Raw genomic sequence first — 27,787 nt, forward strand, 5'->3', positions numbered from 1 at the left:
TATTCCCCCCACCCAACCCAGCCTTTCTGCTGCCAATTCTTCCCTTGGACATCTGTTTTTCTCAATAGATTCAAAAGAATTTTACCTCCGTCCATCTGGCGGGTGTAGAGCTGAAAAACATGGGCCAGCAGATCTTGGGGAGTTATCCCGTGCACTTCCACCTGACTGGAGATGTGGATGAGAGAGGAGGCTACGACCCGCCATCTTACCTGGACAATCTGGCCATCCATCACTGCTTCTCGCGGTGCGTTGCCATCCATGGAGCTCATGGCCTTTTGGTAGGCAATTTTATTTCATAGCGATACTAAGGTGTTCTTATTTATAAAGTGGCTACTCTTTTCTAGATCGTATAGATGAAACAGGAAATTGTAAGCCGTGCTAATTGGAGCCTGCTTTCTATGAACATCGAAGAGCATTGCAACAGGTCCAAGTTTCATGACAAAGGGCTCAGGTAGAAAAGTCACTGTAGGCTGGTAGAACTTTGGCCTTACAGCAGTTGTTGGACTACAACTCCCATAATTCCCAACCCTGGTGACCAGTAGTCAGGGATTGTGGGAGTTTTAGTCCCAAAATCTGCAGGAGGGCTGAAGTTGTGCAGCCTTGCTGTAGGCACATGAGTTCTAAAGGGATGGAGGCAGCCATTTTGTTTCAAGATGGCCAATTGGTATAAAAGCGAACCCTTCAGGCTCTCCTAAGTGAGGGCTGCACAACTTCAGCCCTCCATGGACTACAATTCCTGTCATTCCCAGCCACAGTGGCCAATAGTCAGGGATGTTGGGAGTTGTAGTCCAGCATCTGCAGGAGAACCAAAGTTCAGCAGCCTTGTCCTACCTAGACTTTCCCCCAGTGTACCATAAGTTTGGCTTGTACTGGACTGTAAGCTCATGAGTTCTAAAGGGCTGGTGCTTATAATTTGAGTAGCCTCCATCTTGTTTCAAGATGGTGGATTGCAATAAAAATATCCCTTTTAGGTTTTGTATTGTATTGTATCATCTGTATTGGCCTGTAAATACAGAAGTTATTAGGGATATGCGCACGCACACACACACATCTCTGAAGTAGGCTAAAATGACTCAAAATATGTCACTGAGTGTCTTGCAACTCTCAGGGACATTTTTTAGAAGGCATAGACAGCTGCAGAGGGACCGTGAAAAACTGCCTTTCCCCCTCCATGTGTGCACAGAAACATTATCTGTGTGCAGCTTAGTTTGGATGTCGGCCAGTATTTATATACCACATTTAAATATATTGCATGTGAACTAATTAAATAGGTCCATTTTGTGCATAAACTGGCTTCCCCCCCTCAAGGGGTGTACTCCAGATAAAATGAAGCACCAAAGTCCTACTGACTTGCATTTCTAAAGAATGTAGCATCATACGAAAACTGTGCATATGCTTTGCAGTATGTGTGCCTTCCTTATGTGGAGAAAGTGGAAGGTTAGAACTCAGAGGCCTAAACAAGAATAATTGTCGGGCTGATTATCTCAGAGTTCACATTCCTGCTTCACATATTTGATTGAAAGGTCTTGGAAAGGGAAAGTGACCCAGGATAAAGCATTGCTCTAGGGGAGAGACTTTGTCTATCTACAGCCCTCCTGGGCTTTTAAATCCGAGATGATCTGGGATGCTTCCAAATACCAGATTTATATATAGCTCAGCAATACAAAGAGTGACCTTGGTGCTCTCTCACAATCTGCATTGATGACTATTCCGCGGTCTTCAATCATGTGTAACTTTGGCACCCAACCCACCATACAACATGAGGCTGAAACAATCTGGCCTGAATACTTTTGGAATGTATCATCCAGACCCTTTGCCAGAAGTAATCTCTGTGAACGTGGGGAGTCTTAACGGTACATGGTAGGAGGGAATATGAGTCTGTGCACAGCAAAACTCTTAACACAGCTCTAACATGTTTAAAGCTTCACGTTAAATCTAACATTGAGAAATAAATGCCAAATGCTTGTTGGTTCTTCAGTGGGATTGAGAGAGGTGTTGTGGGTTGAGCATTTGACTTTGATCTGGGAGAACAGGGTTCGACTCCCACTTCAGCCTGATGGTCTACTTAATCCAGTTGCCATATTTCAGCCTCACCAACACAGGGGTGTTGTGGGGATAATGTGGGTTGATTCCATGTACATCACCCTGAAATCCTTAGATGCAAAGGAAGATACAGATGTGATTGTTAGATTCCAGTCTGGTTACTTTCATAGGAAGCTGCCTTCTGTTGAGTCAGAGCACTGATCCATCTAGCTCAATATTGTCTACTCGGGTTGACAGTGGCTCTCCAGGGTTTCAGACAGGAGTTTCCCCCAGCCATATCTGGACATGCCTGGGATTGAACCTGGGGCCTGCTGCATGCTAAGCAGATACTCTCTCACTGCGCTACAGCCCCATCCCCATAAGCTACGTAGGCAGCTGTCTTATACATTGGCGTGGCTCTGAAAACAGTGGTACACCAGCTGGTAACCAACAGGTTTCTGCTGCAATGTGCTCTATGCAGGACTGCCTTTGTACGTGGTTCGGAAACTTCAGTTAGTCCAAAATACGGCAGCCAGATTGGAATTGGGGATATCCTGGAGAGACCACATTATGCCTGTTCTTAACCACTTGCACTGGCTGCCAATGTGTTTCTGGGCAAAGTACAAAGTGCTGGTTATTACCTTCTAAAAGCCCTGAATGGCTTAAGATCTGGTCATCTGAGAAGAGTGCCTTTCTCTACAAGATCCTCACTTCTCATCAGGAGGGGTCTGTCTTTGGATGCTACCTGTTCATCTGGTGACAACCTGGGATCAGGCCTTCTCAGCTGCCACCCCTAGGTTGTGGAATACACTCCCCATGGACATGAGATGATTGCTCTGCTAACTGGGCAAAGAGGCTCCTTTTGAACATGGTGATTCTCTTTATTTAGCAGGGGGAGAGTAACTGGCTCTATCCACCCCCAGCACAGTCCCTCCAGTGACGGTTGCTGGTGTCTATCCATTGTTTCTTTTTAGATTGTGAGCCCTTTGGGGACAGGGAGCCATCTTATTTGTTTGTTATTTCTCTATGTTTCTCTGGAAACTTTTGTTGAAAAGCGGTATATAAATATTTGTTGTTTTTGTTGATTCCTTGGAGGCCTTTAAGAGAGCCTGAAAGACCCATCCTTTTAGCCTGGCTTTTAATGGTATCTAGTTTTAGTTTTGATTTTAATCTGGTAATGGTTCTTTTAAATTTTGTTTTATTATGTGTATTTGATTTTAATGTAAACCACCCTGAGCCACTTTAGGAGGGGCGGTATATAAATCGAATACATAAATTTAAAAAATAATAAAATTGGTCCATCTAGTTCAGTATTGTCTATACTGAGTTTTTCCCGATCAACCTAGAGATGCTGGGGATTGAACCTGGGGCTTTTTGTATGCAAAGCAGATGATGGCTGAGCTGCAGTCCAAGTTCTGAATAAAAGCTGAGCATTTAGGGAGGGGCCCTGGGACATTTCTGAGGGCCCAAAGTCCCAACTGCAGCCCTCAAATGAAGAAGAATTTAACCATCACCCCATTTTTCTCCCATGTGTGATTCATTCAGGTCAAAGACACTGTTGGTTATGACACTCTGGGACATTGCTTTTTCCTTGAAGATGGAAATGAACAGCGGAACACATTTTATCACAATCTGGGTCTTCTTACCAAGGCGGGGACCATCTTGCCAACGGACCGCAATGAAGCGATGTGTCTCGCCATGCGAAATAACGTATATGGGAATTATGTTCCTGTGCCCAGCATGGATTGTATGTAAGTATAACTCTACGAGACCAGGTCATGGATTCTCAACCTTGAGTCCCCAGATGTTGCACCACAATTCTCAACAGTAGTCCAACAACATCTGGGCACCCAAGGTAGTGAACATCTGGGCTAGGGAGCTGAACCAGAACTGATGTGTGTATCTGTGGGGTGGGGGTGTTTTGGGTTAATCCATTCCTTGATCCAGGCCAGCTTTTGAATGGGGCTTTAGTTACTTATATTTCTGTCCTGGAGTAGAGGCGGGGCTACAAATAAAGCAGCCAGTGGCAACAGCACTGAAAAGCAGTCTGTATTTGTCTCTCTGTACATAATATCTTTTTCATTAAACTGTTAATATTCCTGATTCAACTCCACGGCCTTCCCTTGGATTCTACACAGGGTAATCGAAGCAAGTTTTCTAATTGTATTTTTATCCTGCGTTTCAGCCACAAAGGCAACTCACTGCACGTAAAAACACATTAAAATGGGACACCCAAAATGCTATTCAGGTTCTAAGCAGGACTGGAGCCCCATGTAGATTTTACATTAAATGTGCGTGTGGATGCTTGCACACATGTACATGGCTGTGTGTGAATGACTATACATGTGTTCATTTTCAAAGCAAACCTGGGCACAGGCCTCTCAGATTCATATAGGAAGTGTACTACTGCACATGTGTTGAACATACTACCCGAATAAGGCTTATGCTCAACATGCGTACAAGCAGTGTATAGTTAATGCTTGTGCAGATCTGTGTGTAATACAATTATTCATATATTATGTCCAACACACGTAAGATAATACACCTCCTAACTGTACCCTGAATTTGTGGAGGTGTGCACCCAGGATTTGCTTTTAAAACAAATTAATATACAGTCATTCACACACAAACACATACATGTGTACAGACACCTGTGCACACATACAATGTAATGCCCAAATAAGGCTACAACAGGTGAATAACTGTACATGCATATATTATGCATAGGTGGTATATGTGTCAAATGAAACATATACATAGGGCTCATACTGTTGATTCCAGCAAGAGAAAGGAGAAAAATTGTACCACTGTATGCACATGCAGTGTGATGTTTGAGAAGATCTAGGTCATCCATCGCTTGCATCTATCTTAACAGGTTCATCTTGTGGCGTAGTCCCCTTGTGGGAGCTGGTCTTGTGGGAGCAAGCATGCATTATCCCCTTTGCTAAGCGGGGCCCACCCTGGTTGCATACATGTGAGCACTGTAAAATATTCCCCTTAGGGGATGGGGCCGCTCTGGGAAGAGCATCTAGGTACCAGGCTCCCTCCCTGCCAGCATCTCCAGATAAGGCTGAGAGAGACTCCTGCCTGCCACCTTGGAGAAGCCGCTGCCAGTCTGTGAAGACAATACTGAGCTAGATGGACCAAGGATCTGACTTGGTAGAAGGCAGCTTCCTGTGTTCCTATGCTGATGTGTTCTTAGCCTCCAAAGATTGGGGAGGAAGCACAGTCCAGTGGCACAGCATCACTTTGCATGCTGAAGGTCCCCAGTTCAATCCCGGGACACTTGTCAGTTGCAAGATTTTGCAAAGCAGAGCTGTAAACACCTCTGCCGAAGCACTTGCATCAGAAACATAGGAAGCTGCCTTATGCCAAGTCAGACCATTGGCCCATCTAGCTCGGTAGTGTCTACACAGACTGGCAGCGGCTTCTCCAAGGTGGCAGGCAGGAGTCTCTCCCAGCCCTGTCTGGAGATGCTGCCAGGGAGGGAACTTGGAACATTCTGCAGGCAGATGCTCTTCCCAGAGCACCTCCATCCCCTAAGGGGAATCTCTTACAGTGCTCAGACATGTATTCGAATGCAAACCACAGTGGACCCTGCTTAGCAAAGGGGACAATTCATGCCTGCTCCCTCAAGACTAGCTCTCCTTCTCTGCTACCAGGCAGGGTATAAGGCAGCTTCCTATGCCAAGAGCCCTACCCTGCCTTGGAATGCAAGCATACCTGAGGCCTCTAGAGCATCTCTTTGCTTTCTTTGGCTCCAGCGTCCCCCTTGAAAAGTAGTTGGAAGTGTTTTCCACCAAGCTGGTCGATTCTTGCTACTGTCTGCATCTCTTTGGCTGTACCTCCAGGCATGCTTATTTGTTTTGTTTCCTTTGTCTTGCTCTGCCCTGAATCCTCCCTGGGCGGCTTTGACTGTATCTTGCCTGGTTGCCTCTACCTCAGAGGTGACCCTAGCATGAGCTGATATGTCTGCTTTACCTCAGGGCCAAACTGTACATTGCATTGAGACCGCCATTAAAGGAAGGCCTTGAGGAAGTAAACAAGAAGTAAACCTCCTTGTTTACAATCAAAAACTGTGTTCTACCCGGGTTTGGGAGCTGTGTATTCTCCAAATTTTCGGTTGTGTGGAAGCAAGGTAGGAGGGAAACCTGGGTAGTTTTTCTTCCTCCCTTGCTTCCACACAATCACTGCTATCCAGGTTTTCCTCCTACCTTGCTTCCACTCAACTGAAAATTGGGAGCACACACAGATCCTAAGTCTGGGTAGAAGGCCTCAGGAAATGCCTCTTTTGTTGTTGTTAATAAAAAGCAGCCAGGGTTCATAATCCAGATTGGGACCACCTCATGTGGGGGTGTTTAATGCTCCACCCTGCACTGTTCCCCCCCTGTCAAAAATTGCTCCCGAACATCTGCTTATCCCCAAAGTGGGTCTTTCCAGCAAACTGGGGGAGAGCTTTCAGTGGGAAAATGGCTCAGAGGGATTGTCTTAATTTCTATTCCCTCACTCCTAATCTGGAGATTTTTTGACAAAAGAGGCCTTTCAGGTTTCCAAGACCACCTTTTGTGCTTGACTTAATGGTTGACATATTTAGGCAAATCACTCAAAGTATCCCCATCGAAACTGAAAAGACAAGAAATTCTTCACTTGTCCTTTTAATTTCACTGGGGATAAATTAAGAATTTCTTAACTTGTCTTTTCAGTTTTGATGGGGATACTTTGAGTGCATTTTCCTCAGTATTCCTCAGGCACTGTAATGTATATCCTGGCACTCATATTTTGGGTTTTGTAATGGTGGCAGAGGGAACCCAGAGTACTCAATGAGCCAGGAATCGGATTTCATGGGGGCCTGTACAAGAGAACTCACATTTTGCCCCCTGTCAGTAAATGCGTAGGGCAGGGGTTCTCAAACTTGGGACCCCAGATGTTGTTGGATTACAACCCCCATCATCCCCAACCTTCTTGTGCCTGGGGATGATGGGAGTTGTAGTCCAGCAGCATCTAGGGACCCAAGTTTGAGAACCCCTGGGGTAAGGGAAACCATTTGAATGTTCTTCCTTATGCCAGCACTGCTTGGATTTCCCCTGGCCTTGTTCTGCTACTGTGTCTCATGAACTAGCCCATCCAATTAGGCTCCAAGATTTGAAGTGCTGGACAGCAGGATTCAGTTTCTGAGAACTTTGCATTTTGGATGGCCCAGCTCTCATGCTTATGGTTTCTTCTCGTAATTTACAGCATGTGCTGTGCAAGGCACCGTGAAACATCTGACATCACACAGGGCATTTAATTTCTCTCAAAGGATTTATTTATTGCATTGAGTGGGATTTTTAAACTTCACAGCAGTATTGTGGCTAACCTCCAGCAGTGCAATGCTCTGAACATTTTTACTACTTCCTGCATAGTGAGTTTAAAATAAATCCAGAATTTATCTCCTTTTTCAGGGCTGTCAGCTCCTTCTGGATTGCGAACCCAAACAATCATCTGATACAGAACTCAGCTGCTGGTGCTCAGGTAACCCTGATCTTGAATGGTGTGGCCCATTTTTGAAAGGAAGCCTCTTGAGGGGTTGCATCTGTATTAAAATCTTAAATGGTTTTTAATTTTTAAGCTGGTTGCGCTGTCCTGTTTCCCCTTGGGGAACAGGATACGTATGTCCAGATGTGTGTTACAGTTTGTATGTGGTGGTGGTGGTAGTGGTGTGTGTGTGTTTATAAAAGTTACCTTATGAATTTGAATTCTGCCATGTTTTTAAATTAGATTTGCATTTTTATATTCTAGCTTAGTATCTTAATTGTGTGATTTTTATAGTCTTGTTTTAACTTTTGTGTGAACCGCCTTGAGATTGTTTTAATGAAAGGTGGCATAGAAATTCAACAATCAATCAATATAAATAAAATATTTACTTCAGCAAGCAGAATGTGGCATAAACAGGATCTGAGAATTCTTCTGCCTCATCTACTTTTTTCAGGACGTTGGAATATGGTACATTTTTCACCGGGTTCCTACTGGGCATTCTGAGGGAGAATATCCAGCCGGGCAGTCTGAACTGACTCCTTTGGGGACATTTTACAACAACCGAGTTCATTCCAACTTTAAGGTACGTGGACACTTTCTATAAGGAGAGGAGAGCTGGCCTTGTGGTAGCAAGCATGACTTGTCCCCATAGCTAAGCAGGGTCTGCCCTGGTTGCATATGAAAGGGAAACTACAAGTGTGAGCACTGTAAGATATTCCCCTCAGGGAATGGGGCCACTCTGGGAAGAGCATCTAGGCTCCAAGTTCCCTCCCAGGCAGCATCTCCAAGATAGGGCTGAGAGAGACTCCTGCCTGCAACTTTGGAGAAGCCGCTGCCAGTCTGTGTAGACAATACTGGGCTAGATGGACCAATGGTCTGACTTGGTAAAAGGCATCTTCTTGTGTTCCTAAGCCACCATAGTTCCTAAGCAGAGTCAGATCATTGGTCTACCTAGCTCAGTGTTATCTACACTGAGTGGCAGCGACTTCTCCAAGGTTACAGGCAGGAGTCTCTCTCAGCCCTACCAGAAGATGCCAGGGAGGGAACCTGGGATTTTCTGCATGCAAGCAGGCAGGTGCTCCTCCACTGAGCTACAGCCCCATCTCCTAAGGGGAAGATCTTACAGTGCTCACCCATCCAAATGCAAACCATGGTGGACTCTGCTTAGCAAGGGTGACAGTTCATGCTCACTACCACAAGACCAGCTCTTATAGCTCCGTATTGTACTGGGTCAGATCATTGGTCCATGTAGCTGAACATTTTCTCTTTTAATTGGCCATAGTCTTTCTCAGCATCTGCTACCATCTTTCTAACAGAATATGTCAAGGATTGAACCTGGTGTCTCAGGATCCTCTAATGAAAAGCATGTGCTCTACCATTGTGCTAACCCATCCCATTGCGGGGTGAGGGGGCATTCCCACATGTGCATAGCTATTGCTGATTCAGGGTGACAAAAACCCTACTGGAAACCACCTAGTATGCCCACTGTTTGCAGTGCCAATGACTGTTCGTGCTTTCTAAACTTTTCCCTTGAAAGGACTTCAGGTCTTTACCAATTACGGTGTAGTTTGCCTGTTTGAAAATAATTGAACTCATATGGTGGATCTATTTTTACAAGATATATTTTTCCAGGCTGGCTTATTTATTGGGAAAGGAGTCAAGACGACGAAAGCCAGTGCTGAAAATCCTCGAGAATATCTGACAGTGGATAATGCCAGGTGTGTAAACAGAATGTCACCAGGCCTTTTGCAGTGTGTTTAGTTTAAGTTGATCACTTTAGGGGCTTTCCAGGCTGTTCAGTGCTTCTGCCGACATGTTTTGAAGCATGGGGAGGTATGAAAGTCTGTTTAACTCAATCTGATGGGTGGTGTGTGTGTGTGCGCACGTGCGTGTGTGTGCGTGTGAACATACACAGAGGGATAGCTTGTCAGTTGCAAAGGTCCATTGGGTGTGCAACGTGTGTCTGGGTTTGGGGATACATTGCATAACCCCATGGGCTCCTGATGAGGGTCAAACTACCCATGTTGAGGGCAAAGAGTAGGACTATTCTCACGGTCCTCAATAGGGTAGGAGATTATTATTATTATTTTACATTTATATCCCGCTCTTCCTCCAAGGAGCCCAGAGTATTGTGGCTGGGGATAATGGGAGTTGTAGCTCAGCAACAGCTGGCGTGTCAAGGTTGCCTACCCCTGGTGCAAAGGAACCCGGTAGTTAGTGTGTGTGTGTGTGTGTGTGTGTGTGTGTGTGTGTGTGTGTGTGTGAACCTGTCCAGGGTTTGGAGCATTTTAGGAACCACAGACCAGATTTGGGGATCGGGGAAGGAAGAGGAGTGGGAGAGCTGAGTTGCAGAGAGGGATTCCTGGGACATCTTCCAGGACTATAAACCATCTCCATTCCTTACGGCGGACAGTCCAGAGGTTTCTACTGTACTCTTCCAGGCTTGCTATATTTATCCATGCAGTACAACGTGCAGTAACATAAACCAAGCTCACATTTTTGAATGCCTTCCAGCCTGCATGGACGTGGCCCAAAATACAAATGCTGGGCCTTCGTTTCAGCTTGGTATTTTTGGGAGCATGGTTAGCTTTGATTGATGGGGCCCCCTGTCTCGAAGTCTGTTTTCTCTTCTGCTGGGGTCGCAGTTTTTAACTTGGTTCTTTGCTCCAGGTTCCGCCCACACCAGGATGCTGACCCCGAGAAGCCACGGGTTCCTGCTGTCATTGATGGCCTCGTTGCTTTTAAAAATAATGACCATGGAGCCTGGGCCAGAGGAGGTGACATTGTCTTCCGCAATTGCGGGTAGGTGACCAAAGAAACAGCCATTTCTTTCTGCTGGCTTCTGTCCCATGCATTTCTCACAATTTATACTCTTCTTGTGTGTGTCTGTTTCTTTCTTCCTAGTTTCGCGGACAATGGGATTGGGCTAACTCTAGCTAGGTAAGTTGTCCTTTCCCCAGTAGAACCTATTTTGCAGGAAACTTTGCAGTGAACTAGTCTCCTGCTAGCTTACCTTTTTCCTCCTGAGCCGCACAAAGACAAACCTACAGGGCTTTTATTCTGCTTCAGGGTGAAGATTAGTTTTTCTTCTCTGTGTTCTCAAGAAAGAGAGAATAGCCACAGAAGAGTCTCAGAGTAAGGCAATGCTTGTGAAGTAGACAGTGCTGAGCATATGATATATGATGTAAACAGTGCTGAGCTAGAGAGACCAGTGTAGAGATGATAAAGCAGCTTCCTATATTGTTACACTCCTCCATCTAGGCTAGTGTTCTTTTTCAGCAAAGGCCAATCAGATAGAGATGTGCACAAAATGAATTTTTCAATTCATTTTGAATTCTGAAAATTCATTTTGAATTCAAATCTGGTTTGAAAATTCAATTTGAATTCAAATCGATTTGACTCTGTTTTGGCACATGTTAAAACCAATCAGAGGGCCCTAATGGTTTTTAAAAGCTGCCATATGGCTCTCGAATCAAATTAAAATTGATTTGAGCTGAATTTTGAAAATTCGATTAGAATTTGTATTGAATTGCCATTTTAAGGGGTGATTCGATTTAGATCACCCAGATTCGAGTCGAATCCATCTGAATCTGAATTAATTTGCACATCCCTACAACCAGATGCTTCTAGAAGCTCTCGGGATGGTCACCCAGTGTTTTCATCCCAACATTTGGCATTAAGCGGTAACCCCATTTTCCTGGTTGTATGTCTGCCGCAGCTGCTTGCAGCCACAGTGGGCACACTCGGGGGGGGGGGATTCCAAAAATGCACCGCACACTAACACAGTACATTACTGGGGCTCTGGGGGTGGGGTGCCGTGCGGTGGTGCTTCCCTTCGCCCGACCCCTGGAGAGCCCGAGTAAGCCGCAGCTGGGTGCCGGAGCACTGGAGGAAAGCTGCTGCACATCTGGGAGTGCAATCAGCCCACCCAGGAAGAAGATGTCAATCATCTGTGGGGAGGTAAGCACTTTCAGGCTTCCTTCCCACAAAACAGGGTATCCCTTCCCACTTGATCGTGGGAAGAGCTTCAATGACTGTCCCAGTATAATTCACAACATCAAGCCATTAAAATCTCCAGAGTGGCTTTGAATAGTGACTTGGGGATTGGTGCTGCTTCCTGGATGATGGGAATTGTCATCCGACAGCATCCAGGGATTTCCAGGCTAATCCTGAACGTTAGGCCATACTATAGTAAAATAAACTTTCTAAAATATAAAGCCCCAATTTGTTCCCTGCAAAGGGTTAGATTCTCAGCCAGGGACATCCGGGATCCAAGTTGGAGAACTGTTGATTTATAGTCCCCAGACATCCAGGACTGTTAAGCCATTGTGGCAGGGGATGATGGGAGTTGTTGTCTAACAACATTTGGGGATCCACACTGGAGAACCCCTGCCATAAAGAAACATAAGCATTGGATGAAGAAATGCTGCTTCTGTCCTTGAACCGGTTGGTGCTGGGGGTGCCCAGTCACTCTAGCCTTAATGGTTGCTGCCTTGGAGTGTTTGAATTGGCTCCCTCTGCTGCTTGTGTGACCTTTTAAAAGTTTTTTTACATTTGTGATTTTGCTGTACAGATTGATTAACTGTTCCAAATATGGTGGTGTAGAAAAGCAAAAGAGGAGCCTTCATTTGGTAATAAAATAGGCTTGCCAACTCTGACTGAAGCTGTTCTTTGTGATTTCCCTCCCCCACACCCCTTTGTCTTATTGACAGTATCAAGGCATTAAAATCTCCAGGGTTGCTTTTAATAGTTCCTTGGAGATTGTTGCTGTTTCCTGGAGACTCCAGGCCAACCCTATAATACAATAAACTTTCTAAAATATTAAGCCTAAGTGCCTTTCCACAAAGGGTTAGGTGTCTCAGCCCCTTGATGGATTTTGGTTGCCCATTTTTCTGAAATATCTGATAGGGTCAAATTCAGAGAAGAGACTTTCAACTGTCAGAACAGCTGTGAACTGCACCACATATTTATTAGGAATGTGCAACAAACTTGACATTCTATTTGAATTCGAATCAATTCAACTCAAAACTGCATGCACAGAATGGGATTCATTTGAATCGATTTGAATATGGGTGAATTTGAATCAAAATCACATCAAATTCGAGCAAATTCGATTCAAGTTCAGGTGAATTTGAATCATTTCGAATGAAGCCCATTCTGTACAAGCAGCTTTGAGTCAATTTGAATCAAATTCGAATTGATTCGGTTGAATTTTTTGCACATCCCTAATATTTATGGGCTGATTTCTTCTTCTTCTTCAGTGATGGAACCTTCCCCATAGACGAAGGCTGCAGCTTAGAAGTGACTCATTCTATTTTTGTTGGGGAAAGCAGCAACGTCGGTTCCCGGGGAGGACAAAACCGCTACTGGGGAAGGGGAGCCAACGGAGAATATCGAACGCTGCCCCGAAACAAGTAAGACCTCTCATGGATTATGGCGTCCCTTTGAAATGACTATGGGGCAAAATACAGTAGGATTAGAGCTCCTGGAAACAAGACAGCATCTTTAAGGTTACCATTCTAAACATGCTTAAGCCAGGTTAATACACAATGCAGAACCTAAGGTTCCTCTAGGGACATTGGAAGCTGTCTTCTACCGAGTCAGACCATAGGTCCATCTAGCTTAGTATTGTCTACCCAGACTGGCAGTGGCTTCTCCAAGGTTGCAGGCAGGAATCTCTCTCTCTCAGCTCTATCTTGGAGATGCCAGGGAGGGAACTTGAGTCTTTCTGCAAACAAGCATTCTCTTCCCAGAGCAGCCCTTTTCCTTAAGGATGCAGCATCTCTAAGATAGGGCTGAGAGAGACTCCTGCCTGCCACCTTGGAGAAGCCGCTGCCAGTCTGTGTAGAAAATACTGAGCGAGATGGACCAAGGGTCTGACTCGGTAGGAGGCAGCTTCCTATGTTCCTCCTTCTAAAAGGCCAAAGAAATTCAATGCATTCCATGGCCATCTGGAGGGAACCAGGGCTTTTCAGTGGGCATTCCCTGTCATTCATTTTAGTTACTCATTTAGTAACGCTTGCATGACAAAGGTTCTAGGTTCCCTCCCTGGCAGCATAGGGGTCTATCTCCAGATAGGAGTGAGAGAGACTCCTGCCTGCAACCTTGGAGAAGCAGCTGCCAGTCTGTGTAGACAATACTGAGCTAGATGGACCGAGGATCTGACTCAGTATATGACAGTTTCCTATGCTCCTAGAGTTGGACAAGACCTCAGAGGTCTTCCAGTACAATGGCCTGCTCAGTGCAGGAATCTGCCACCTAATGCGCATGTGTGCCAGAGGGCCAGATGCACCACCGCATGAGGCAGACTGTTCCACTGTCAAACAGCTCTTACAGTGAGGAAATGCTTCCTCATATCCAGCCTGAGTCTGCTTCCTTGTAATTGCAAGCCTTGGTTCTAGTGCTGCTCTCAGGAGGCTGTGTGACAGCCTTTCAGAGCCAGCTTGGTGTAGTGGTTAGAGTGTTGGCCTAGGACTGGGGAGACCCAGGTTCAAATCCCTGCTCAGGCATGAAACTCACTGGGTAACTGTGGGCCAGTCACTTTTCTCTTGGCCTAGCCTACCTCGCAGGGTTCTTGTGAGGATAAACATAACAGCACACACCACTCTGAGCTCCTTGGAGGAAGAGTGGGATATCAATGTTTAAATCAGGCCTGCTCGACTAACTCCCCCCCTCAGCTCTTTTTTTGGACTACAACTCCCATAATCCCCAGCCACAGTGGCCAACAGCCAGGGATTATGGGAGTTGTAGGCCAACATCTGCAGGAGGGCCGAAGTTGAGCAGCCCTGGTTTAAATAAATAAAAGTAAAGATTTGAAGATGGCGAACATATCTAACTTTTAATTGCAGTGGGGCCGCTCATGAGTAATTTAGTCTGGCTGTTGGCCATTGCTGAGAGAGAAAATGCTAATAGCAATGTAGAAGGTTCATCCAACACTGTATAGTGAAAGGAAGGAAGCATGATAAATATACTGTTTAAAAAGGAATTTGAGAAATCTATAAGCTGTCCAGCCTAAACGGAATCATAAGCCTAAACAAAATTGTTCTCCTAACTCCCCGCAAAGACAGATACAGAAAACACAGCCAGCGGTAGTGGGGGGTGGGGTGTGTGTGGGATTTTAAGTTCAGACACCCGGCATTAATAATGGTCAAGTGAAATCCAACTGAGAGGGGGAGAATGTTTCTAAGTCGACTGATGAAGACCTGAGACGGAATTGTCATGCCGAAAGACAGATCGCCACGCAAGAACTTTTTACAATAGAATGAGGGGATCAAGGGGAGTTGATGTGGCTTCAGGCCAGAAATCAGAGCGGTGGAAAGGTGGGGAAATGCCAAGAGTGAAGAAGAGGAGAAGATGTCCAAAGTGTGTGTGTGTGTGTGTGTGTGTGTACATTAACAGAGTTAGAACAGGGAAGCATGGTAAAAGAAATCAGATTTATTACAGAAAGGAGAATAATGTTAAAACAGCAGCAGCAGTTAAAGTACATAGCTGGAGCATGCATTAGGCCAGGATTGCACAACTGCGGTCCTCAAGCTGCTGTTGGACTACAGCCCCCATCATCCATGACTATTGGCCCCTTTGGCAGGGGGTGATGGGGGTTGTAGACCAGCAGTAGCCGGAGGGCCAAATTTGCGCAGCCCTGCAATCTGCCTTTCTCTGTGTGTGTGTGTTTTAAAAGCAAGACCCTTTCCCCAGTGCCAATGACATTGGTTTGCATATAGACAGTTCAATATATATTGCTCAGCCACTTCTGGAATGCATGAGTGGGGGGAAAGTGATGATTGTTGCATAGTATAGGGCCTTCTCCAATGCTGCCCCGAGGCTTTGGAAAACACTTCCTGCTGAAATAAGAGCCTCCCCATCTCTTACAACTTTTAAAAGGGCAGTCAAGATGCATTTGTTCACCCAGGCTTTTAATTAGATACTGTTTTAATTGTGTTTTAATTATGTGTTATTAGTTTTAACTTTTTAAATGTTAATTGTTGAAATGTTTCAACCTTTTATTGGTAGTTTTTATTTTCTTGTAAACCGCCCAGAGAACGTGCATTTGGGGCGGTATAAAAATGTGTTAAATAAATAAATAATATGCCGTCACAATAGAGGCCATGTCCTTTAGCAGAGTGTCCAAACCACTAAAGCACTGTTTGCTCATTTATCCCCCACTTTTTTTGGGGGGGGGGGATGGGACTGTACACACTGGCCATGCCCTCGAAGGCAGGGCACAGGCTGGCCATGCTCCCCGATTTCCATGTGTTGGACACTAGTGTGAAAAGGCTGTGTGCATGTAGAGCACCTTCATGCTAATGATAGGGGGCGTGGTTAGTGTGTGCCCTCCCATTGGGGAGCATGACCAGTGAACAGGGTCCCGTCTGCCCCCCGCCCCCAATAGTCCTGTTCAGGCGTTCACCGGATGCCGCTGTACATGCTTATATGGCTGCAAAGGGGTCAGAAGTCCAGCCCCCAGACCATCACTCAACCGCCCGACTCCACGCTTATCGCTGCATTTGCCTGTTGAGAGGCACCCTAACCTCCCGATAATGGAAACAGGCATGGTCATGGTTACAGCCCTCATCTCTTCAGATGAAGGCTGCGCTAAGAAGAGCGAGGTCAGGAGGAGGATGAGTGACAGGCTGGGGGTGGGACTTCTGACTCGCTCACAGCCACGTAAGTGTGTACAGTGGCGTTCAGTGAAAGCCTGAACAGGTCTAATGCCTCCTCTGAAAGAAATGAAGGGCCCATAACTCTGGATGTGATCTGCTTCAAAGGATTCTTGTGAGGAACATAAGAAGCTGCCATATACCGAGTAGAGACCCTTGGTCCATCTAGCTCAGTATTGTCTACACAGACTGGCAGCATTTTCTCCAAGATTGCAGGCAGGAAGGGTCATGTCATGCTTGCTATCACAAGACCAGCTAAATGGATAGCTCCATTTACCATGTTCTGACCCCGCTTGGTGGATTGATAAAACTTGATAAAAGATTGGTTCAATAGAATTTTGGGACATGCTGAATATGGATAAGATCTCATCGCAGATTAAAACAAACGTATTTATTCATTTATTTATTGTTCAGTTTTTAGACTGACTTTTATATTAACCGCCAAACTAAGGATGACTTGTTATCATGATGGATTCTACCGATAAAAGCTAAAATAACAAACTAGACCAGACCGCTTAGAATTCACTTTCATTGATTAAAATAAATCTAAAAAAATCTCATATGTATGCAAAACATTGTGACGTACATCTCCTGGGGTAGAGGACAGCTGTTCTTGTTCAATAACTCTGTTCGTTTGTATTGTAAACATTCCAAAATAAAAAGTAAATAAATAAAATGTGATAAAATAAAATTGACACAACCTCTTTGTGGCCTCTTGGCGAGTGCTGCAGATGACATTTTACTTCGCCTTCCCCACAGAAGATTTACACTTAGTTTTCCTTCTTCTGCAGGACTTTTCCAATCCGTGGCTTCCAGATATATGATGGGCCTGTTCGGCTGACGAGATGCACTTTCAGAAAGTTTGCTCCCACTGCTGACAGGCATTCAAGTGCTATTGGCTTCTTCATGAAGAATGCGTGGCAGATCAGTCCTCAGAACAACGTGTCGCTGGTCAGAATGGAGAGAAGTGTAAGTGAGGAAGAATAAGAGGGTTTGGGATTTTCCTTGACCCTGCAAGTGTGTGTGTGTGTGGGAGGGTAGGAGTGGGCTGGCTCCGACATCATATGGAACCAGTTAAATTTTGGGGATAGGGTCACAGCTCTGTGCTAGAGCATTCACTTTGCATGCAGAAGATCTCAGGATCCTGCTTTGCATGCAGGATCTCCAGATAGGGTTGGGAAAGGCTCCTGACTGAAATCTCCGAGAGCTGCTGCCAGTCTTAGAAGACAATACTAAGCTAGATGCCCCTAACTGAGCAAAGAAGCACCTTTTAAAAGTGATGATTCTCTTTATTGAGCAGGGGGAGAGGAACTGGCCCTATCCACCCCCAGCACAGCATCTCTCCAGTGGCTGTTGCTGGTGTTTGTGTTACATTTCTTTTTTAGATTGTGAGCTCTTTGGGGACAGTGAGAAGCGCCCCAATATGTAAGGGGTGATTTTTCCCCTCATGTGGTAGATCTTCAAACAAGCAACTTCCTCTGTCAAAACCAAGATGTGGTCATATGGGAGCACTCAACCACCCTAACTAGTAAACATTTGGATTAGCCCTGACTTGGAAATAAAAACCCTGGTGGTGGATTAATTGTCCAAACTAAGAAGCTGGCTTCCTGCATATGGAACTGGTTTTGCAATTGGTTTAACTGGTGTCCAGCTTCTGAAGTAAAGTGTTCTGGATCAACCCGTCTTCCCAAGTTTTCAAGCTGTGGTGCGTTAACTTCCATTCACAGGACCAGGGCCAGGGTGTCCAGAACCTCAGAGGTATACTCGTGAGTCAAATGGGCCATAACCCAAAATTTGGCTTAAAAAAAGCCAAATCTGGCAACAGAGACCAGGGCATCATTTCCAAAAGCGAATTGTGTTGACTACGATATGTAGCACATTGCCATGTGAATCAGACCCCGTAGTCTCTCGTCCACTACATAATTGGCCATCTTGACCGCATGGATTTTAACTGGGGCTGCTCTTGTCCATAGGTGACCATTTTGGCATGGCAGGTACAAAAGAAGCTGAACCTTAGTGAAAGGAGGTGGGGCATTGTGAGAGTCCCCTCAGACCTGGGCACACTTCTGAAATCTGCTTGGATTGTCAAGGAAGGCTGTAGAGTTTAAACCTTAGGAAACGTTGGCCAAAGTTTGGCTTTCTCTGGAACTCCAGGGCTTGACTGACTCACCGTAATAGCATGTTGAATGGTCAGCTCCATCTCACTGACTATAGGGTCAGTGTTTTTATAGCAAGAATAAGTGGCTACCCCTCCATTACTTGTATCCTTGTGGCGAAGAGAATCCTTTTTCTTTTGGCCTCGTGCCCCAGTGATTCACACTTCACTATTTATTACTGGTATAAACATTGCCTATAAGTTCAGGCAGAGGGTGTGGGAAGGTTCTGTTATGTGTTCTCCCATGAGCACACTGGAGCTGAGCTGCCACCATGCTGAGCAAGCAAGAATGTAAGTGGATGTAAATCACAAGGACCCTTCTTGAATATTGTAACCTAGGGCATGACAGATCCCAGGGGCCAGGAAGCCATGACGCCTAGGAATTTAAATGTGGCACTTAGACTGGGATATTCAGAGGCAGAGGTGGATCTTAGGAATACAGGAAGCAGCCTTGTACCTTTGGTGCATCTTGCTCAGTATTGTCTACTCTGACTGGCAGCAGCTCTCCAAGGCAAGAGTCTCTCCCAGCCCTATGTTGAGATGACACCTGAAATCATTTCTGGCCACCCCACCCAGGAACCGCGGATAGGTGGATTTTGCCTATTTTTAAAACCGTGAATAAACAAACTGGGTCTCTTAGACCCAACTGCAGATACATGAGACCGTGGATAACAAGGGCTACTTGTACAAGCAGCCGTGGGTACTGTCTGCTTTTGTCAGTGCTGCCATGACTGGATTTACCCATTCCCACAGAGACGCCCGGAGTAGCTTTCAAGGTGGGGCACTGGCTACACCTTTTGCTTTGACACCTTGGTGCTTTGCCACGCCAGAGCTGTCGAAGCATGCTTGTTAGAGAAACACAGCGCCCTACCACTCAAAACTTAATTTTCCGCCCTCTCTCCCCCCTTTTTAAAGCTCCTCTCTTGATTAACTTTACACCCAATATCCTCTGGGTATATAATTTTTGTTTTACAGCTCTCTTTATAGCCAGTTTGGAGCAAATATGTATGGCAAATTGCAGGGAGGGGATAAAAACTATTGCTCAGTTGCATGATTGCATAGTTGCTTGGACTAATTAGCCAGTTGAATTAGGAGGTGAAATAGCTGAACCAGTCGGGCCTTGCTGCCCGCTGGAAATGAAATGAGGCTGAACAGAAGGGTGAAACATGTTCCATACAACTCTGTGTTTTTCAAGGATTTGCTGACACGTGCTCTCTCTCTCTCTCTCTCTCTCTCTCTCTCTCTCTCTCTCTCTCTCTCTCTATATATATATATATATATATACACACACACACACAATTATACACACACCCACACACCCTTAAATGGTGTGTAATGATAAATACTTTGTTTATTACATTTATATTCCTCCTTTCCTTCAGGGAGATCCAAGGGGTATGCTTGTACATGGGATTCCCAAGGACTCTCCCTTGCAGGCTCAGACCTGCCTCATCTCAGCAACGTGATTTGAGCCTTCAACTATTCCTTGGGTCTCATAATGCTTATAATAATGCCTAGGTAGCACTTTCACGACAGGTACTTCCAGAATGTCATTAACCAAACAGAGGCAACCAGGTCATTAATAGTCATTAGGTGACCCACAAGACGTTATCAAGGACAGCCTCGGAGTGGAGGCCTGTTCAGAACCCTGAAATAATCAACCCTGCTAACTTGGCAAAGAGGCACCTTTTAAGTGGTGATTCTCTTTTATTTAGCAGGGGGAGAGTAACTGGCCCTATCCACCCCCAGCACAGGACCTCCAGTGACTGTTGCTGGTGCCTATCTTATGTTTCTTTTTAGATTTGGGGACAGGGTGGTTTACACAGAGAAATAATAAATAAATAAGATGGATATTTTATTTATTTATTTATTATTTCTCTGTGTAAACCACCCTGAGCCATTTTTGGAAGAGCGGTATACAAATCGAATAAATCATCATCATCATCATCATCATCATCATCATCATCATCATCATCTGTGAATGGTTAATGTACCAAGCCAGTGTGATGTGGTGGGTGGCTGCTATGTTGGACTTCAGCCAAGGGTGACCTAGGTTCAGATATCCACACAACCAACAAGTACATTTGGACAGCTTTGGGGCAAGTCACACGTTTTCCTATTCTCTCTCTCCACACCATGCATAATTTTATGCACCTCTATCATGTCTCCCATCAGAGAGCTGTCTTTTCTCTAGACTAAAAAGCTCCAGACCTCATAAGGAAGATGCCCTGGGCCCTGATCAATTTGGTGGCCCTCTGCTGCATTTTTACCAGTAATATAATATCTTTTTTGAGATATGGTGGCCAGAACGGTACACAGTGTCCAAATGTGGCCACACTTTAGATTTCTACATTGCTGCAATCACGATAGCTGTGTTTATTTTCTTGTTGCTTTCTCTACAGGTTGGACTCAAGGTGTTCTTTGGCATGCCAGGCCAGTGGTTTGGAGACCATGATAATGATGGCGACAAAGTCTCCATTTTCCATGACCTGGATGGCTCAGTGACAGGATATCCAGGCACCTTTGTGGGGAGAGCAGACAACTATCTCATTCGCCACCCCGGCTGCCTCATTGTCCCCCGGTGGAATGGAATGATATGCTCTGGAAAATATGCACAGGTAACATTGAGCAATGGTTGCGTGTGGAGCCGAGCATCACACTTTCAGTGGGTTGGTGCGAGAAACAGTAATGATACTGAGCATTGAGTCAAGCTGTTGCTGTAAGTGGCCCTCCATCACCCCTGACTATTGGCTACGGTGACTGGGGATGATGGGATTTGTAGTTTGTACAAGAGCTTAGGGGGCGAAGTTGTGCAATCCTGCTGTAAGCAGTGCTTTGGTCCACCTGCCCCGTTCCCCTCACCACCTCATCTGTGGCGGCTGGGTACACAGGATAAGGCCTTCTCTGTAGTTGTGCTTAAATTTTCAAATCCCTTTCTTGTGTCAACTCTCTTGGCTGGCTCACAGCTTTAAATTTAAGACTCTGTTTCAGAGGGTATTTGAGAACCTGTAAAATACATAGGCAATTGAGGGAGCACTTAACTTTACCTTTGGTCGGATCAATCTGCTGAACTTCTTAAATTTTTACTTTCTGATGAGGATGTTTCAATTTTTAACTCGGTAGCTAAATTTTGCTATATTGCTTTTAAGACGTTTCGCCTTATAAATCTGTTTCGCCTTTTGCATGTATGGATTGTTTGATCTAGGACCGTAAATAAAACTTGTCTTGACTTGACTTGACTTGTTTCCCCATTTAAATTCTGTTTTATTTCTGTCTCTTCATATTACTATTGTACATATGAATCTGCCTTTCATTGAGTCAGACCATTGGTGTGTCTGACAGTTTTGTTTATGCTAACTGGCAGTGTCTCTCAGTAATAGCCCTCTTCATACATTATGCTGTGCATGCATACAGGTGTCTGTACACATGTATGCGCTTTTATGTGAATGATTCACTTTAAAAGTGAACATGCATACAGGCACCCTTGATTGTAGGGTACAGATAGGGAGTGTAGTGTGGCATGTGGGTTAAACCTAATATGAATAACTGTACTTGCATGCATACACAGATTGTATGTGCATTGAACATAATATGTGGATAGGAGTTTTGTATCTTGCTCGGTGTCTTCTCTGCTGTATCTCGCTCGGTGTTGTCTCCACTGATTGACAGGGTTTCAGGGTTTTCAGAGGTTTCAGGGTTTTTCACGGTTCTCCCCTGCCCTACCTGGAGATGTTAGGAATTGAACCTGGGACCTTCTGCAAAGCATTTGCTCAACCACTGTGCTATGGTCCCTCCTAATATATGAAGCTGCCTTTTACTGAGTCAGACCATTGGTTCTTCTTGTTAAGTATCATCTACTCTGACTGGCAGTGGTTCCAAAGTTCCAGTTCCTGGGTCTTTCCCAGCTCTGGAGATGCTAGGAATTGAACTTGGGGCCTTCTGTATGCAAAGCATGTGGGCTACAGTCTCTTCCCAGTTGTTAGGTTGCCTTGGGCATCCTTGTGGATGGAAAGGTAGGGTACAACTATATAAAATGTTCTGTGGGATTGGCCCTATGTTTAAAACCCCAGTGTGATCAGCTGGTGCATGGAAGCTGCAAGGACGGAGGGCATGCACCTTTCCTTTGTAGGTGAACAGCTGCTGCCAACAGGAACCAGTCTTGCATGAGTGGAAAGCCATTCTGGCATGGGAGCTGGCCATGCAGTAGTGCGCATGTGAATTGTTCCATTTATTTATTTAAAATATTTATGCCTCGCCCCTCCAGCGCACTACTGCTCAAGACGGCTTACAACACAGAATAACAAAAAATAAATAAATTTTTTTTAAACCAGGCTAAAATCACAATTAAAATGACAATTTTTTTAAAAAAATGAAATTAAGTTATCAATAAAAGCTAAACTTATACCTACTGGGTATAAGCAGTGAATAAAATATTTTAAAGCCTCTTTTCAAAGATGTGCTTTTAGTTGTTTTTTAAAAGCATTTTGTTCAGTAAGATTTGCCTTGGTTTGTATTTGGATAGGTGACGACATGTGAGTGCTGCAAGATATTCCCCTTAGGGGATGGGGCCAAGCTCAGTGGAAGAGCACCTGCGTGCTTGCATGCAGAAGGTCCCAGGTTCAGTCCAGATAGGGCTGGGAGAAGCTTCTGCCTGAACCCTCGGAGAACCGCTCCAGTCAGTGAAGACAATACTGAGCGAGATGGACCAATGGTCTGACCCAGCTGAGAAGAAGGCAGCTCCCTGTGTTCTTATCAGTGTGGATGTATGTGGGGCAGATCTAACAATCTGGTGCTACAAGTAGATAGTTCATCACTGTAAGCCAGGAGCACTCTTTTTGTCCGTTTGAATTCCCTTTCTATGCTCCACATATTTAGTCACTTTTGCCACCCTGGAAAGGTTCCTTGCTTGAGACTAGGCAAGAACAAGCAGTCATTTTCTCTAGCTCCGTCCCTCTTTAGCAGACTTTCCTGCCCAATCAGCAGCTGGCAGATTCATTCAGTTCAGCATTTGCCTGGTCTAGTGGAATATATAAGGACCTGAAATTAGTATAGCAGGGATATTTGCTTTGGCACAATAGAGCACACGTTTTCAGTTTTTCAAAATGCCATCACTTTCGGGACCTGAAAGCAGCATCCGGCTTGTCAGATCTTTTTAGACAAACCGGTGTTGTGTGCACGCTGGAGAGCATTTGGGTCCTGAAAGGCATACAAGGGCTAATCCAATCATGGCGGGCCATGAAACCCCTGGGCCCTTTGATCTTGGAAACTCCATGACCAAATGTGCTTTCCTTTCCCCTCCTGTTTTGATTCCAGGAGACAAGACCCCATATTCATCAGTGGTGCCACCAGGTGAAACTGCCATGTAGTTGATGTGTGCTGTGATCGTTTTATGCTAAGCTTGAATTGGGTCCAAATTCGTTTATTGGGGGGAAGGGGGGGCAGAATATCTGTGAACCAAGAGCCATCTTTTCCTCACTTAAGATGCATCTTTTCCTCACTTAAATTTTCCTCATTGAAATGCTGTGATGTAGTGTAGAGCTGCACAATTCCAGCCCTCCAGCTGTTGTTGGACTACACGTCCCATCATTGCCAGCCACAGTGGCCAGTAGTCAGGGATGATGGGAGTTGTAGTCCAACAACACAGCCCTGATATAGTGACTCCCACACGGTGCGTTCCTTCCAGGGGGGTTCTCAAAAGTTCCAGGGGGTTCTTATCAGGGACGTGCTTTTCCTCCACCTTCGATACATTGCTAGATACACGATGCAGGTTGTCCACCACCATCCAACCCAGATCGAGCCTAGTGGACAATGACTTCCCCCTCCTCCTCCTGCTCCCTTGATTTTTGCTGACACTTGACTATTTCTCGGGAGTATGCACAGGGCTTGGATGCTCTTCCCACCCAGCTGTCGCCTTCTGGGTGCGCATCCAAGATTTCACTGACTATGCTGGTTTTAGAGGTACAGAGAGAATCTCCAGGTTGTACGTGAATGGCACAGGAGCAGGGCTAGAGAAAAAGGTGGCACCTTTTTTGAGTCTAGGGATGGGGAACTTCCTTTGGCATTGGTTACCTTAATTTGCACCCAGCATGCAGCCAGCTTGGCTTTGATGGGATTCCATCTGCATGGAATCTTCACCGGCATTGCAATGCAAGATGGGACCGGGCCGTAGCTCAGTGGTGGAGCATCTGTCTTGCAAGCAGAAAGTTCTAGGTTCAATCCCCAGTATTTCCAGGAGCTTTTACAGGCAGGGTTTCTAGCCCAAATCTCCTCCGGAAAAGAGTGTGTGCGTTCACACACTGAAGTCCCTTCGAGATCCTTGGATGCACTCCACACACAAATTGGGCTTTGTCTTCCGAATTCTAGCTTATCTCGATGTATTTCTGGGTTTTTAAAATGTTGGTTTTAAGCTACTTTTTCTGAAAATGCCGGAGCAAATAGGGAGAGACACTGATGTAGAATCATTAACATAAGAGGGAAACCCTTTTTAGGAATGCAGATACAGGCTTTAGAAGTCTCTCCCCCACCCCCCTTGGCTAGAAGGAAAACACTGAGGCATGCGATGTGAACCTGCACCAAAAAAGCCCTCCGAGAACAGAAGGGAAGGGCTGCTTCCCACAGTGCTGCGAGTGTGATTCGAAGTGGCTTCACTCAACATTTACCCCGCAGCATGAAGGCAGGTGCGAATAACTCCCAGGCAGGGCTAGGAAAGAACACTGCTGAAACCTTGGAGAGCCCTTGCCAATCAGTGCAGACAATACTGAGCTTACATGTGCCAATGATTTGGCTCTGTATGAGGCAGCTTCCTTTTTGTGGGGAGGAGAGCTGGTCTTGTGGTCATCATGAGCACGAATGGTCCCCTTTGCTAAGCAGGGCTCATCTAAGCAGGGTTCATTTCCTCATCTTGCATTTGGAAGGGTGACTACATGTGAGCGCTGCAAGAAATTCCCTTTAGGGGATGGGGCCCATAGCTCAGTGGTAGAGCATACAGCGAGTCCCAGGCTAAATTTAATGGCAGGAGAGAGGGCACGCCCTCAACTGTGGCTTCCAGCGGCATCTGGTGGGCCACTGTGTGAAACAGGATGCTGGTCTAGATGGGCCATGGGCCTGATCCAGCAGGGCTGTTCTTATGTTCTTATGTTCTTAAATCCTTGGCATCTCCAGGTAGGGCTGGGAGAGGCTCCTGCCTGCAACCTTGGAGAAGCCGCTGCCAGTCAGTGTGGACAGTACTTAGCTAGATGGACCACTGGTTCTGACTGGGTCTAAGGCAGCTTTGTATGTTGAGATACGATGGTTTGGTCGTTCCAGTCGAGGTACTAAAAATGAACCCGCTGACTTTAAAGTGGCTGCTAGAAATAAGCAGCGTGCTGGAAAGTGGAAAACGGTCTTGATTATAATCCTTTGCATCTTGCATGCGTTGGCTGCAGTTAGAAATGAAGTCACTCTGGAAATATTTCTAAGTAACTGCAGAGCTCCTACTTCTGTTTCTCTTTCCCCTTTTTGCTTTGCTCCTTGTAACACTTATTGCATTGTTATCAAAGGAGCAGTAATTACTAGACTCTCCTTCGCTTAAGTTTAAGTATTTCTCTTAACAGCAACTATGATTTAAAACAGGCTTATTTGTTAACTTATTTTGGAGACCCATTCCTGTCTTGTCTTGTCACGATTACCGCTGTTGTAGGATGGTTGTTTTCTTAATCACGTCGGGGTTATAGGCTTTGGACAGCTGCCGAACAAGTAGAAATTCACCAAGTAAAGCTTTTCTGGTTGCATCTCTCTCCAGGAAAAGCTGCACCATTGAATTTCCACTTGTCACGTGGCAATTTCCAGAACTGGAACATTACCAAAACTGGCAGCCTGACGTGAAGCCTGGAGGGATGTTATTTTATTTAGAATATACCACTTTTCTACCACAACAAAACTTTAAAAATACCACTTTTCAACAGCAGCAACACAGATATTTAAAAGTAATTCATGTTGTGAAAAGAATGATGAAGTGCTTCCCTCTCCAGAAGGGCTCACAATTTAAAAAGACACATGAGAGATACACCAGCAACATCCACTGGAGGGATGTTGTGCTGGGGATGGATAGGGCCAGATGCTCTCCCCCTGCTAGATATAAGAGTGCCACCGCTTTAAAAGGCGCCTCTTTTAGCAGTTAGTGTAAATTGTAGGGCTATTCTCACAATTATTATTAGGGTCAGAGAAGCCTGCTACCTTTATTTGGGTTCTGTGTGCACTCACAATATTTGATTGTGTATTGGATAAAAGCAAGTTCGGAGGTGGGGAGTTTGCTCATCTGTCAAACCCCAGCTGGGTAGGACAAGCACATCCTATCCAAATTCTGGCCCCAGCTTCGGAACGAGAAAAGAGGAAAAACCCTTTCTGAAAAGGTGCAGAAGAGGGGCAACCAAGATGATCAGGGGCCTAGAGCACCGTCCTTATGAGGCAAGGCTACAACACCTGAGGCTATTTAGTTTAGCCTCACCGGCTGCCACTGTGTCCTACGAGGTTTGCAAGCAGTGCACCCTCCTAATTTTCAGTTGTGTTGGAGCAAACAGCCAGGTAGGCGGAGGGAGAGGGGATTGTGTAGGAGACAGGAGCTGGGTAGGACAATGCCATCCTACCCAGCTTTCATATCCAGCATTTGACCAAGATAGGAGGAGAAGCTGTCTTGCCCAGCTCCTGTCTCCCATACAATCACTTCTCCCTCCCTCCCTTCTCCTATCTAGTTGTTTGCTCCCACACAACTGGAAACTGGGAGCATGTTCAGATTCCAAACCTTGCCCTGCCCAGTTTTCGGTTGTGTGAACAGCCACACTATCAGACATCTGGCGCGAGCATAGCTCCCGAACGAGGGCAGGAGTCTGCTCATGAGGGCAGCCGTAGTGGGATGTGTATTTATATACTGCTTTTCAAACAGCAGAGTTTTCAGTCGCAAAAGAAATACAAAAACCATTCACCCTGACCCAAAGGGGCTGATGATCTAAAAAGAAACCCACCAGCAACAGCCACTGGAGGGGTGGTGTGCTGGGATGACGAGGGACAGTTGCTCCCTCCTTGCTAAATGTAAGAGAACAGCTGCTTTAAGAAGTGCCTCTTTGCCCAGTCAGCAGGGGCGACTTTGACCCAGAGCTACTTGCAGGAAATGGGCAATTCTACAAAGAATCAAAGGTAAAGCGTGCCGTCGAGTTGGTGTCGACTCCTGGCGCCCACAGAGCCCGGTGGTTGTCTTTGGTAGAATACAGGAGGGGTTGACCATTGCCTCCCCCCACACAGTATGAGATACCAGCGGGGATTCGAACCAGCAATCTCATGCTTGCTAAGCAAGTCATTTCCCGCTGCGCCATTAGGTGGCTTAGGCAGGCTCAGATGAGGCAGTCTCCATACTTGCTCTTTTAGAAAGAGCGGCTCCTCTCTTCCTTCCCTCCTGCCTGCTGCC

At 45.6% G+C, this 27,787-nt stretch overlaps 2 protein-coding genes across 3 annotated transcripts in view; both read left to right on the forward strand.

Moving 5' to 3' along the window:
* Positions 1-27,787, forward strand: part of CEMIP (cell migration inducing hyaluronidase 1) — a 165,339-nt gene that overhangs the window by 21,058 nt on the left and 116,494 nt on the right. The gene's annotated exons all lie outside the window — the stretch shown is intronic.
* Positions 1-27,787, forward strand: part of LOC128335069 (cell surface hyaluronidase-like) — a 76,553-nt gene that overhangs the window by 9,185 nt on the left and 39,581 nt on the right. Inside the window, exons 7-16 of the mRNA XM_053272861.1 lie at positions 69-278; positions 3,568-3,773; positions 7,464-7,533; positions 7,991-8,119; positions 9,169-9,254; positions 10,207-10,338; positions 10,441-10,476; positions 12,798-12,950; positions 16,985-17,162; positions 20,751-20,966. Coding sequence (XP_053128836.1) covers positions 69-278; positions 3,568-3,773; positions 7,464-7,533; positions 7,991-8,119; positions 9,169-9,254; positions 10,207-10,338; positions 10,441-10,476; positions 12,798-12,950; positions 16,985-17,162; positions 20,751-20,966 — 1,416 coding nt within the window. The remainder of the gene's footprint in view (positions 1-68; positions 279-3,567; positions 3,774-7,463; positions 7,534-7,990; positions 8,120-9,168; positions 9,255-10,206; positions 10,339-10,440; positions 10,477-12,797; positions 12,951-16,984; positions 17,163-20,750; positions 20,967-27,787) is intronic.

This window comes from Hemicordylus capensis, chromosome 10, assembly GCF_027244095.1.
Source record: "Hemicordylus capensis ecotype Gifberg chromosome 10, rHemCap1.1.pri, whole genome shotgun sequence".
NCBI lineage: Eukaryota > Metazoa > Chordata > Lepidosauria > Squamata > Cordylidae > Hemicordylus > Hemicordylus capensis.